Source organism: Ostrinia nubilalis, chromosome 27 (genome assembly GCF_963855985.1).
Source record: "Ostrinia nubilalis chromosome 27, ilOstNubi1.1, whole genome shotgun sequence".
NCBI lineage: Eukaryota > Metazoa > Arthropoda > Insecta > Lepidoptera > Crambidae > Ostrinia > Ostrinia nubilalis.
In genome coordinates, this window is record NC_087114.1 from 5,402,792 (window position 1) to 5,415,988 (window position 13,197).

The 13,197-nt window shown below is 39.1% G+C and overlaps 2 protein-coding genes across 2 annotated transcripts in view; both read right to left on the reverse strand.

Annotated features, from left to right (window-relative positions):
- The window catches only part of LOC135085021 (androgen-dependent TFPI-regulating protein-like), a 44,444-nt gene that overhangs the window by 9,038 nt on the left and 22,209 nt on the right, over window positions 1–13,197 (reverse strand). The window lies entirely within an intron of this gene.
- Window positions 6,720–10,652, reverse strand: LOC135085019 (androgen-dependent TFPI-regulating protein-like). The gene is made up of 5 exons (XM_063979799.1): window positions 10,614–10,652; window positions 9,180–9,349; window positions 8,454–8,591; window positions 7,865–8,082; window positions 6,720–6,933 (listed from the first exon to the last, which is right to left on the reverse strand). Exons 2-5 carry the CDS (start codon window positions 9,342–9,344, stop codon window positions 6,732–6,734), a joined length of 723 nt encoding a protein of 240 aa, XP_063835869.1. The 5' UTR covers window positions 9,345–9,349; window positions 10,614–10,652; the 3' UTR covers window positions 6,720–6,731.

A 13,197-nucleotide genomic window follows, 5' to 3' on the forward strand; every position in this document is an offset into this window, starting at 1 on the left:
GTAGCTCTACTAATGTACTATCGCTAATTAATATGAAAAAAAAATAAAGCGCATAAGGACACAAAAAAATTTTTTTTTAATGTGAAAATAAATCAGCTTTGCCTAAGTATTTGGCTATAATTGCTGCGTTTGGAGTTTATTTGTACTTTTTTCTTACTAATATAAATTGTACATGATCGCTTCGTTTATCTGTAAACAAACTTTCGAAAATAATGACTAGATTTCGAGTTGAGAGCACTTTACTATAAAAAAAATCCGAACCCAAATTTTTTTTTTTCATTTTTTTTTTGGCATAGTACATTAGTAGAGCTACTTCCCCCTAGAAGTTTGATTCACCCATTCTGTGACACCCTGTATAGTATAGTACTTTTACGTTTCCAAGTATTTCTTCTATTATCTAAACGTGGCGCCGCTTTAAGAAAAGGGTCTTATTTCTTCATCGTTCAGTCGTTCGTTTTTATGTAGATCCTCATCGTGCTGTAGCAATAAAAAGAATGTATGTATTAAGAATCGAATAAATAGATAATTTGAAAGATATTTTAAACTCAAAATGTTATTGGGGTTGGTTGGTTCAACCAGCCCCGAAAGAAATTAGTCTACCAACCCCAAACGACATTTTAAGTTTCGATGGCATGGATAACCTACACACTGCCACCTAATAAAGAAATATAACAAGAAATAATATCAATATGGACTCATAAAACACTCTGACTAATAGGCAAACGGTTAACATAAAATGTGTAGGTACCAAATCAAAAAATATGCAACAAGAAAATATTACTTACATGATATGAAAACAAATCACGGGTCACTACTCGAAAACGGCGTGTGCCGGCGACGCGGCGCTACCGACGAATGAGCGGGGGGCGGAAAGTGATGCGCGGCTGCGCTGGGATGACGCAATACTCAAACCGTTGGCGAGTTTTTGGCGGTTAGTCTACCTACCCCTATATGCAACCATCCCCGGTCTCCCCTACCTACATATTATTAAATTTCAATTAATATGTCGTTTAAATATAAGGCGACAAAGATGAGCGCCAGGATAAAATCTTATCGTCATAGACAAATGTACGGGCTTATCGTGCAAAATCGATAAAATATAAACAAGGTGACGACGATCTCATAAAGGTAGCAGGAAGGCGCTGGATGTACCTAGGCCACTACCAACCAGGCGATGTGGAAATCATTGGGGGAGGCCTATGTTCAGCAGTGGACGTCCTGTGGCTGAAATGATGATGATAATCGCGATAAAAGTTTATCGAGTCTGGATAAATGACCCGATAATGATGATGATTTTATTATTTAAGCTTACCTAATAATTTTGTTTCAGCTTATACAAATGACATATGGAATAGTAGCGCTGATCTGTGATGGGACGACTGCAATGGGAAAGGAATCGAGTGTCCCCCAGTGGGTCAGGCGCCTCAGATTTGCCATCTACGAGATTATGATACCAAGTTCTATGGTAAGGAAACCTTCAATATACAGGGTGGCCAGGGAGTTGACGTTCAAAGCTAAATTTTAGATTTCTTACATCAAGGTGTATCTAAATCACCCCCATGTATGTTCTACGATTTTGCTTAGTTTAGGAGACAGAGTTAATTTTGTGATTATCCTAAACTATCACCTATGGTTGGTTTTTAATTTTTTTCTCACTCTGGCGAGCACTTGTAGTTTGTTTTTACTTACGCTAAAGAAGTTTCCAGCGTGACAAAAAATTAAAACCAACCATAGGTGACAGATATGGATAAATCACAAAATTAACTTATTTTTTTATGCATAACAATGCAGTTATTTGACCCACTCGTACCTCTAGTATGAAAAAGTTTCGTCTTCGAATCTTTTGCGTATTCGATGAAATTTGAAACCTAGCCTTCGAATTCAACGATAACGTGTCGATCTCGACTGTCATTAGTTACTCATACAAGTTCAGGACTTAACGTCACGTTCCCAGAGGTGCTGTTTAAGTTTTCATAATTTAAATATTTTATACGCAAACGATTCGAAGTCGAAAGTTTTTCGTGCTAGAAGTAACCAGATCGTCGGTCTATCTACTGGGAGGCATACCCACACTGCGTCTTCTGGCTCATGGTATCCTATGGAAACCTTTCTGCCAAGTGTGATGATGATTATGATGATTTAAATATCATTATTATTTCAGCTGATTGTGTCTTACTGGATGACTTTCTTATATGATAGAGAACTGGTATTACCATTATACTGGGACATCGTCATCTCCCCTACTTGCAACTTCGTCTGGCATGGGGTCACCTTTATATACCCTTTATGGGAAATTGTATTCACACCCAGCGCTATACCAAGATCTACAGCGAGTATGAAAGTCATTTTCTCAATGATCTTTGCGTATATTGCTTTGTAAGTATAACTCCCTTATTCACCCCTTTTTACCATATTTTTCACCTTTTAATCAGAATACGGGACTATTTCCACCTCTCGTTCCCACCGCTGCAACTCCTGTGTAGCCAGGATCTACAGCTTGACCGCCAATAACCCAACCAGTGAAGATCCAGTTGTCCCGCGGGAAAGTTGAACTGTCATGGGTCCAATGACAGTTACATTAATCAGAAGTACATAGGAGGAGTTCGAAGTTAAGGTTTCTTTGGCCAGCATCTCATTTATGCATCAAAATCATTATCATTTCAGCAACAGGACGTCCACTGCGAACCCCAATGATTTCCATGTTGAGGGCGATATGTTTTACATGCTATGGGCTTAGGATTTTAAATGTTACTTGGAGTAATCCTATGATTGAATTACTTTTAATAAAGTCCGGTCGCCGAGCAGATATCATTTCGACCAATGACCACAAGCTACCCATCCTTGGGCGGCCGCAGTGAGAGTGCAAGCGCGACAGCAATATAATTTCGCGTGATCGATGAGGATAGGTAGCTTTGGGTCATTGGACGAAATTATAACTGCTCGGCGACCGGACTTTAATAATATTGAATATAATTAGAGAATAATTGTATTTTTGTTTCAGATTGTTTTACACAAGATACGTAGACCTAGGGTACTGGCCGTATAAAATGTTCACGATGACAGAAGGCACTATATTTTTATATATCTGTATTGCTGCATTAGCGTCGTTAGTAGTTGTATCTTATTTCATGCAGTTTTACTTGAGGGAATACATCTGGCAGATAAGGGATAAAAGGATAGTGATAAAAAAAATTGATGGAATTGGCCAAGAGATGGCGCTTTCTGGAAATAACGAAGGGTCAGTAAAGAATGGTGTCTTGTGGTAATAGTCCAGTCAATAAAGCGTCGAAACGTCAATACCTAAATAACCGTTTGAGGTATATTTATGAAATTTGAAGCTGATGTTTATCTTGCAAGTCTCAACACATGAGCCAAATTTGAAGTGTTAATGCACAGTAGTTTTTGAGTGACGAGGAGTCAAAAGTGGCTCCAATTGGGTCGCCTAAATATACGCACGGTGCAGTCCCCTCCCTGGAACTAGGCTTAAAATGCTCCCGCATGTCCAAAATGTTTGCTTAATGTTGATTTAGTCGATTTTCTCCTGATGGGAACATGTAAGACAAAAATAAAATTTCCAACATTACAGACCTTCTAGAGCAGATGCCGTGAAAACTATACAAGATATAGAAAAACTTGACAGTCTCACCTGTAGCAATTTGAATAAGCTTTTCTTGATTCATAGTAGTCATGTCACTAGGACGCATAGTTTCCGAGGATTAAGCGAAAAACCAAAAAGTAGTACCTTTAAACCCCCCTCTCCCCGCCGGCCCAAGGGCTTAGGGCGGGGACTTTTGCTATGTTCACCTCCTTACTAGTCTTAATAAAGTCCCGAGGTCAGAAATTGTGTTCCACGGATTTCTCTCTACACCGTCGTTAAAGCATTCATTGACTGGACTATAAGAAGTAATTCATTTTAGTATCATGTATAAGTGGCGCAAAGAAAGTTGAGGCAAACACGTACGCACACTGATGTAATATTTGAATACAGAACACAATATTATTATACATTCAATTTCAAATATTGAATACACTAGCTCTCTCTTGTTAAATGTCTGCAAGCGAGTCAGACAGCACTTGCAACACCAGCGTACAGACACGGTACAGATCATTACTTGTGTCGATGGCCTCAACTCTTGTTAAGCGATTTATAACACATTTTAAAATTCTGTAATTTATTCACTTCCTAAGAAATTAAATTTCATGAAACATATTAAGCGTACAACTACAATAGACAATACAAAAAATTAAATTTGCATCCGTGCAAAAAAGACGACAATAAATAAAACTATTTTTATTTCATTGTTCTTTTGTTTTAACCTTTGCCACAGCTTTGTACAGAACAGCACCAGACTTTACCTATAGTTTTTTTGCAACTTTACCCCCGTTACAAAGCTAGGTATAGATAGTACCATCCACGAAGACGCGCCCCACCATTCGTCCTAATCGTTTATGTATGCGTTACAGTCAAAAAACCCTTGGTCAATATCACTTTTGACTGATTTTTCCAGTCAATAGTAGTTTTGACCAAGCGCTTTAGTCAACTCTTTTGCAAAAACACGTTTACTGTTACAAATATTTTGAACTTATATCTACTAAAATTAATAAAAAGTACCAGGACAACATAACATTAGGTGCGCTTGGAAGAACAGTTTAAACCAAAATAATAACCAATAATTGATGAGGCAAGTCTTCGTGGATGACACTATCTATACTGGGGTTTGGTAGGGGGTGGGACTAGCTAATAATTAGCTCTGTAACTTTCAGCCGGAGATTGAAAAGACAAAAAACTTTGCCAAGTGTCAACCATATCTTGGAAGGAGTTCAAATGCGAATCTACTAGTGGAAATATACCTCTCAATCCAATGATCCCGAAGATTCAAGAGTAAGTAAGTGGTGAACACTTTGAAACAATAAATAAATAAATAATCTTTGGACAATTTCACACAGCGCCAGCTAGCCCCAAAGTAAGCAACTTAATGCTTGTGTTATGGGTGCTAGCTTAACGGATACACTACTTATATACATTTTTTTTTAAATACATACATATCATACATATTATCACCCAGACCCGTCACAGAAATTAAAATTCATCATTTCAATTTCTGCCCGGCCGGGAATCGAACCCGGGACCTCTCGGCATAGTAGTCCGCTCTGAACCACTACACCAAACGGCCGATAAAAAATAATGTTTGTAGGAATAATGTTTGTTTTATTCAAAACTAGCGGCCGCCCGAGACTTCTCACGCGTGGATCCCGTTTTAGGGGTGGAGTTTCGTAAAATCCTTTCTTAGCGGATGCCTACGTCATAACATCTACCTGCATGCCAAATTTCAGCCCGATCCGTCCAGTGGTTTGGGCTGTGCGTTGATAGATCACTATGTCAGTCAGTCAGTCAGTTAGTCAGTCAGTCAGTCAGTCAGTCAGTCAGTCAGTCAGTCAGTCAGTCACCTTTGATTTAGATACCACCACCATCACCAACAGTCAATACACGCGAGCTGTCTAATCTGTCTGATACGAAGACACTATTTAAAAAATAATTTTCGCCATTATTTTTCGATATCTATTAGCTATTCTTTTTATTCAGAAAGGAGATAATTTCAATTATTAATCTATAACTTGGTCTAGCCTTTCTTGTGTTATAAATGGTGTAACTATCAGGTAATTTTTTGTGCGGCAATTACACGGATACTATTCTTTGCCAATTACTTAAATAAATGAAAATATGGTTGTAAGAATAATTAACCCTTAACCACCTACCTGCGGTCTCAGAGACCGCAGCGATTTTTCAAATTCAAATATTTCTGCGTGTGAGTGGCGTGCAACAAAGCGCGTTCATGTACCTTTTCTACACACCATTCGGTGTCGCGCTAGTGCTCGGCGAGTGTGTACGTGCACGCGTTTGGCCGGGGTAAGTAAAATAAATTCGCCAGCGGTCTCCGTGACCGCACGTAGGTGGTTGTGTGACTTTTTATTATTACTGTTTTAGAATCAAAATGAGTAAAAATGACGAAAATATTATAAAATGGCTTCAGCAAGAAATCTCGGACGAAGATGACCTTTCTGGCGACGATTGCATCCACGTCAAACCTGATGTAAGCGTTGATCAAGAGCAGGCTGAAGAGAGTGGATCTAAATCTGAAATTGAGGGTGACGACGACGAAAATGATGATGATGATGACTTGAAGTTCGTAAAACATGCTTTACGTGTCATCCAAAAAAGAAACGCAACACGGCTTACCTATCTTTCGTGTGTAAAGTACCTATTTGTTTGGAGTGTTCGCAAAAAATTAGTTGTTACTGCCGCGAAAAAATGCATAAGTTGAGGCTTTGCAATTTTGTTATTTTTTTTATTTTTTGTTTAGTTTTTTTATTTGATTTTATTTTTAGTTTATTTAAATTATTAGAAATAAGAAAAAGAAGTGAAAATTTTAAGCATTTTAGAATAAAGATCTCATTTTCTTAGTATAGTTATTTTTGGTGCCATATTCCTTATTTCATAGATATTATTCCATTTTTATAAAACTTTTATATTACTTTTGCTAATTTGTGACGCTTAAGTAAAGCAAATAGGTATAGACATGCATTTTATTTAATCGAACTTTAATTTCCTATGACAGATCCCAAAATAATCGCAATAATTTATTAGCGGTCTCTGTGACCGCACGTAGGTGGTTAAAGGACAGAAATAGGTGCTAGGTGGTTAAGGGTTAAAACTAATGAAATGTTAAAATCTATTTATTTTTAACACCCTTAACACTATAAGAATCCCGTAGTCTCCAGACAAAGTCTTTGAGGACCCACTGCAGGTGGTACCCAATGGAGGACAGAGCCCATAGACTGAAGAGTATGGTGGGGAACATTATGGTTCCAATGGCGGCTGTCAACACGTCGTACACCCATACGCCTATGTCGACGTAACGTGTGTAGAAAACCCTGTAACAAATTAATAAATAATAAATAAAGAAATCTTTGGACAATTTCACACAGCGCCAGCTAGCCCCTTAATAAGCAACTTGATGCTTGTGTGCTAGCTTAACGGATATACCTACTACTTTTTTTTAAATACATATTATACATAGTAACACCCAGACCCGTCACAGAAAGTAAAATTCATCATTTCAATTTCTGCCCGGCCGGGAATCGAACCCGGGACCTCTCGGCATAGTAGTCCGTTCTGAACCACTACACCAAACGGCCGAAAATTAAGTTTGCTATTAAATTACCCAACATAATAAAAAGGAGGAGGGGATTGGGAGTCCCCTTGAACCCGGAGAGGCTGACTCGAGAGTGAGCCTGAGACGGAGCTGTGGACAATGTCCAAATCTCCGGTGGACACCGTCGGGCTTCAATAAGCAGGCCCTGGTAGGGAGAGTCCACATAACCCACTGGTCGTCCCCATCGGCTTGCTATTTGGCTTCCTTCGTTCGTTTCAGCCAAATGGCGTCCACTGCTGGACAAAGGCCTCCTCCAAGGATTTCCACAACGACCGGTCCTACGCTGCCCGCAACCAGGCACTTCCCGTGACTTTTACCAGGTCGTCGGTCCACCTAGTGGGGGGCCTGCCCACACTGCGTCTTCCGGCCCGTGGTCGTAATTAGGTATGCGCAAAGTATTTCCCGACATAAGAAGGTACCACTAAGCAAGGATTTTTCAAATTTGATTTTAATAAAACGGGTTTTTTTTACTTGAAAAAAGTCACGGGAAAAAGCTAATAATGTAGTTACTAATAAAATGAGAAAAAATCAGGCCCAATCCGTCTTGTTAGCAGCGTGAGGAATGTAAATCGGAAAGGTTCGTGCTCCTACAATGGATACTAAATGACCTGATGATGACAATATTAGCAAGTATAGATTTATATACTTACACGGACATATAGATAGCATTAAAGACAACCAAATGATTCCAACTAACGTGGTTTCTCTTAGGTAGCTCCCGTGGTAAAAAGACCAGCTCAAAATTGGCATATAAAAACACCATCCCATGGACAATGTAGTTTGTATGTTGTGGTATGGCTACTTCCAAGGTTGTTTTGTAGACTAATTCTCTGTCGTAGAAGTATACTGGCCAGAAAACTAAGATGCCCTGAAAAAAAAAGATTCTTATCATCATAGTACGTAAACCATAAGTTACACGTATTGCCAACATCATTATATAAAAGAAGAAGATGAAGCATTAAGTTAATGTCAAACAAACAACACCCTTTCTATGTACTTGCTTATGTTTATAAAAGAATAAAATAAATATATCATACTATATTATTGCGTTCATAAAACAAGTCCCAACATAGAGCCCTGAGGCATACCTTTATGTAAGAATGGCTACAAGAGTCACTTCTAATAAATCTAATGCTTGTATTCAGCCTTTAATCTACAAGTTATAAATATTAATAGAATTGGACCACTTTATGTCCAATTTTTTTAGATTCAAAGTATACTATACGACTGTTTGCTTACCATAGCTACAGGGTAGATTATCCCTGCGAAAAATGTGTATCTGTAACTTCTTAATGCTTCTGGAATTTTCCGTTCTTTGCCTTTAAGAGTATAATAGTCTATTACTAAAGCCGATGAGGCGTAGAGCACTTGAAATGCCTGAAATTATAAAGAAATAATTTTATTAAAGCCTGACACTAGCCGAGGTGGTTGCACTTGCAAGGCGACATAGTAGGACGCAAGACGCATGGGCTGCGTTCTTACATACAATTTGACATACGACATATCGCCGATGCTAGCCCTTGAAAAAGAGGCTGACAATAGTGACTGAGTTTCTTGCGCTGCTTCTTCTCAGCACTGGCCTATTTATTATCCCAAAGCAGTGGTAGGGTTAAAAGACACAGCAACTTATCAACCCGGAAAGGGATCTTAACACTGTCAACTCGAGGCGGTCAGTATTCTTTGTATGAATCTCCATACTGCAACGCACACTTATCCGCACCAAAGCCGTTGGCATACGGTGTTGAATGTTGATCCCTTTCCAAGTAGTTTGCTATGACCTATAGATCATAGTAGACTACATATCCCAGTATACAAGGACAAGTAAAAGTGCTTTTTAAAAGCCGACTTGCAAAAATAAAAGAGTTTTATGGATTTTAAAAGTAGCATGGCTGCAGTGTGTGGCCCTGAAGAAAAGGACGCAAAACCAGAAATAACTATCAAAATAAAATATTAATAAACCCTTACCACATTCCATATAGTAGCGAACCGAGTTCTCAAATTCGCGAACATGTCCAGATCAGGTACATTGTGTCTATGTTCTTCTATAAGTGCAGTGGTTCGCATCAGTGGTATCACCAGGCTCAATATTATGGCTATGTGCCCAGCTATACGGTAATGTGCGTGGCTCATTTTGTCTGAAAAAAAAAAAAGATAATAAAAGCATACAGTTTATATTATTGTCCGTGACTTCCACTCAGCATGGGGCCCACTGAAAACCAGCGTCGTGGCTTTCCCCACTGTGGGCCACGGCATATGCTGAGTGGAGTCCCATTGCGATGGGCATAGCTGTTGCGACAGGATAGCAATGCTCAGTTCACTTTTTATTCCCTTGTAATAATTATGTGCTATTTCTGTCTTTTTTTCTACGTTCTCTGTCCTTAACTGAGTGATGTTCATCGTAATAAACGTTTCTTTCTTTCTAATAGCAATTTATGATGTAGCATCTAATATCCTCCCTCTCCAACCCGTCTGGCCAGTGTGGGGAGTGTAGGCCTTCCTCCATTTGCCTTGGCAAGTTAGAGAAGGTCGTTATGCTCCTGCAGACTAAGTAACCTGATGAAGATGATGATTACTTATTCAGTTAATCCCTCTTAAGGCCGACAGACCAAACGCAGGTCAGAAGTAGTGCGGGTCAGTTGCAGCGCGGCTGAGGCACACTGAAAGCAGCTCAGTTTTTAAGCAGTTGCAACGCGGGCGGTTGTCAAAAATTTAAATTCTAAAACCGCTTTCAACGCGCTGCTACCGCCCTGCCTCCGGTGTGTCATGCTAATATGGCCGCCATAGTAATACAACAGCGCGGGCCCGCGTTCGCGCCGCTTCTGTACCGCACCCGCGCCGCCTCGTTTGTCGTTCGGCAGTTTCAGTGTGGCGCGGTTTGAGCGCGGGCCCGCATTCAAACTGCGCTCCTACTGCCCCGCGTTTGGTCTGTGGAAGCCTTTACAATCATCTTTTTCCATAAATTATTTTTACAGCCGGAAGACGTAGCGCAGGCAGACCTCTCACTAGGTGGACCGACGATCCAGAAAAGGTAGCGGGAAGAGCCTGGCTGCGGACAGCGCAGGACCGGTCGTTGTAGAAATCCTTGGGGAGGCCTTTGTCCAGCAGTGGACGTCATTTGGCTGAAACGAAGGAATGAACGAACTTTTACAGTACAGGTTTAAGGCACTGTGCGTGTACAGATTTCCGCAAGGACCGGTAATGCGCTGCCCGATCCAGGCTCTTCTTGCGAATTTCACCAGATCGCCGGTCCACCTAGTGGGAGGCCTGCCCACGTTACGTCTTCCGGATATAATAGTAATATTGACATTAAACACTAGCGACACACTTTTTTATCTGTTACACAAGACCACTACGATGTAGCTTTGCTTAGAGAGCGTATTAGTTAGCTTGAACACCTACCTAGTAAGCTAGCTAAATGTACAACAATCACGGGAAACAAACACCATGCTACTGTGTGTTTACCATTAGTTTACGTCAGGGGAGACTGGGTACAGTTGTAACAGGGTACGGTTGTGGTACGGTTGTAACAACTCGACTGTTGCTCAGCAGGTGAGGGGTACAAAGGGAAGGGTAAACGAGCGACAAGACAAATAAGGTTATAATAATGGACTAGTCGCTCGTATGCCCTTCTCCTGTATAGTCAGCGTCAAATAGTTCGTGACACCCAAAGTGGCCAAAAAGTTGTTGAAACATCCTTATTCCAATTGTAACAAAGACGTGTTCTGAACTTATTGGCTACTTTGTGTGTCACGAACTAACTATTTGACGCTGACTACCCCTCATAACGAGCATTGTTCGATAACATTCGAGTTGTTACAATCGTACCTTTTCATTTTTTTAGGTGGTAAAAATGCATTGAATTGTATACCCGCCGCTGTGGTCAGGCGACGGGTTAAGTGGGGCTTTACCCTCCAGACGGGAGGTCCTACTCACTAAAAATCCACCAGTGTCCTTCTTTCTGAGCATAGGGGAGTTGCCGGTGTAGCGAACCTTAACCCGAGTTCCACCTATGCTCAGTTTATCCGCTGTGCGGACCCATCTTGATTACCACAGGACATCTCTAAGCAGGCGCCTATGCGCCTTCCACCAGTTTATGTACAGCTGTACAAATTACAACCGTACCCTGTTACAACTATACTCAGTCTCCCCTACTTGTGCTCGCTAGCGCTACGTCATAGGTCGAAGGTGAAAATTAGTTACTATGCTAATGGATCATAAAAAAATACTTTAGCAAAAGTATCACCATTTCAGAGATACTATTTTTTCATGTCTTTTTGAAATCCTCAATAGATGGTAATTCATTAGTGTTGCGGCGTTCACCTTTTTATTACAAGCTTTTTTTTACAAGCTTTATTATTGACTTCACCTTGTTAGTATGTGTGGGACAAATCTTGCAACTGAATTTAAGACCAGTTCTCCTCAACCGATTGAGCTGAAATTTGGTATACCTACTTATGTAAGTACGATGACAATGCAATATTATGGTACCATTGAGCTGGTCTGATGATGGAGTCAGGAGGTGGCCATAGGAACTCCTAAACAAAACGGCGGAAACTCATCGAGTTTGGGTAGCGCAAACAAAAAAAGGAGGAATAAATTCCATGCGCGATACAAGCTTTCGAAATTATTTGAACCTTGCATACAATTATTGTTTTCGTTTTAGTACAACTGCATTTCAGAATAAAGCTTGTTTTTAATTATATTTTTTTTGGAATCAATAGTGTTTTCTCAGTGATAGACAATATTGTTATTTGTTATTCTAATCTGTGCGGCGTTCTCGGGACCATTCTAGAGTACATTTTTGTTTGTCACCCACACTTGCAACCTCACTATTGTACTGAGCAGTTGAAATTTTAATATAATCGTTAAAACCGTAAATGTGTTATTATTTAATGGCACCACTGTGTTATACGAAACAATTAGTCCTTAGTTAAGTACCTAGTTGTAAGTGTACTCGTATTGTCGATAATACTGAATAAACATTTTTTCTTTCTTTCTTTCTTAAGTTTTTTTTTATATTAGTGCTACTAAAATGCACTTGGAATTGGAGCTAGTGGTTTACTCCAATTGCATTTCGGTGTTTTAGATACCAAGGGATTTCGTAGGTGTTCATTTATTAAAATGTTTGAGGCTGTTTACTATGTAGGATAAGTATATTTTAAAGCTATTCGTTGGCACGCTCTTTTCCGGACATCCTCTATATCAGAATTCAGACATCTTCAAACTAAATTTCACGCGGGTGAAATCGCGGGCAAAAGCTATTTTTAATATAGAGACACAAAAAAGTTTTAAGGATGGCTCAAATAAAAACATTAATTCTACCGCTAAAATGCAACAACTTTACATCAAAAACAATATACCTAATTGGCTGATTACTGATGACAATGTTTATGGAATGGTAGGCCGTTCTTTGAGCTTTTGCAAAGCTTAATAGACATAATGCAAAAATAAGCCTTATCCTTTAAAACTTAAGATATGGACATCCGCGAATTAGATTTTCATTTTTTTTTGCAAAAAATACCACGATTAAAAAATAAAATAAATGATGTTGTATTGTTAAATTGTTCTGTGGAGCTTATTAAAAAAAATTGATACCGTTTATAAAGTCACCCTGTATAGCATACTTCTTTCCGTAGATGTCATAAAAGGATGAAAAAAGACAAAATAAATGCGAGTAGGCGTCAAATATTTTTATGAAAACTATTAAAAAAAAAATACTTTACTTTTCTCTGCATGCGAGGCAATTCTAAAACTAATACTTTATTATTTACATCGGTACTTACCAATTTTGTAGTATTATGTCATTTAAATTATGTACCTAATTCAGGCTACAAAATATATTTCAAAGAGAAAAACACTCGCACAAAATTTTAGTCAAAAATATTAAAAATACAATATAAAATAACTCAATCACATAAACTAAACTTATCAATGCCACTGCTACTGTTGTACTAATTTTGTTTCCTCTTCTGATAACAGACGA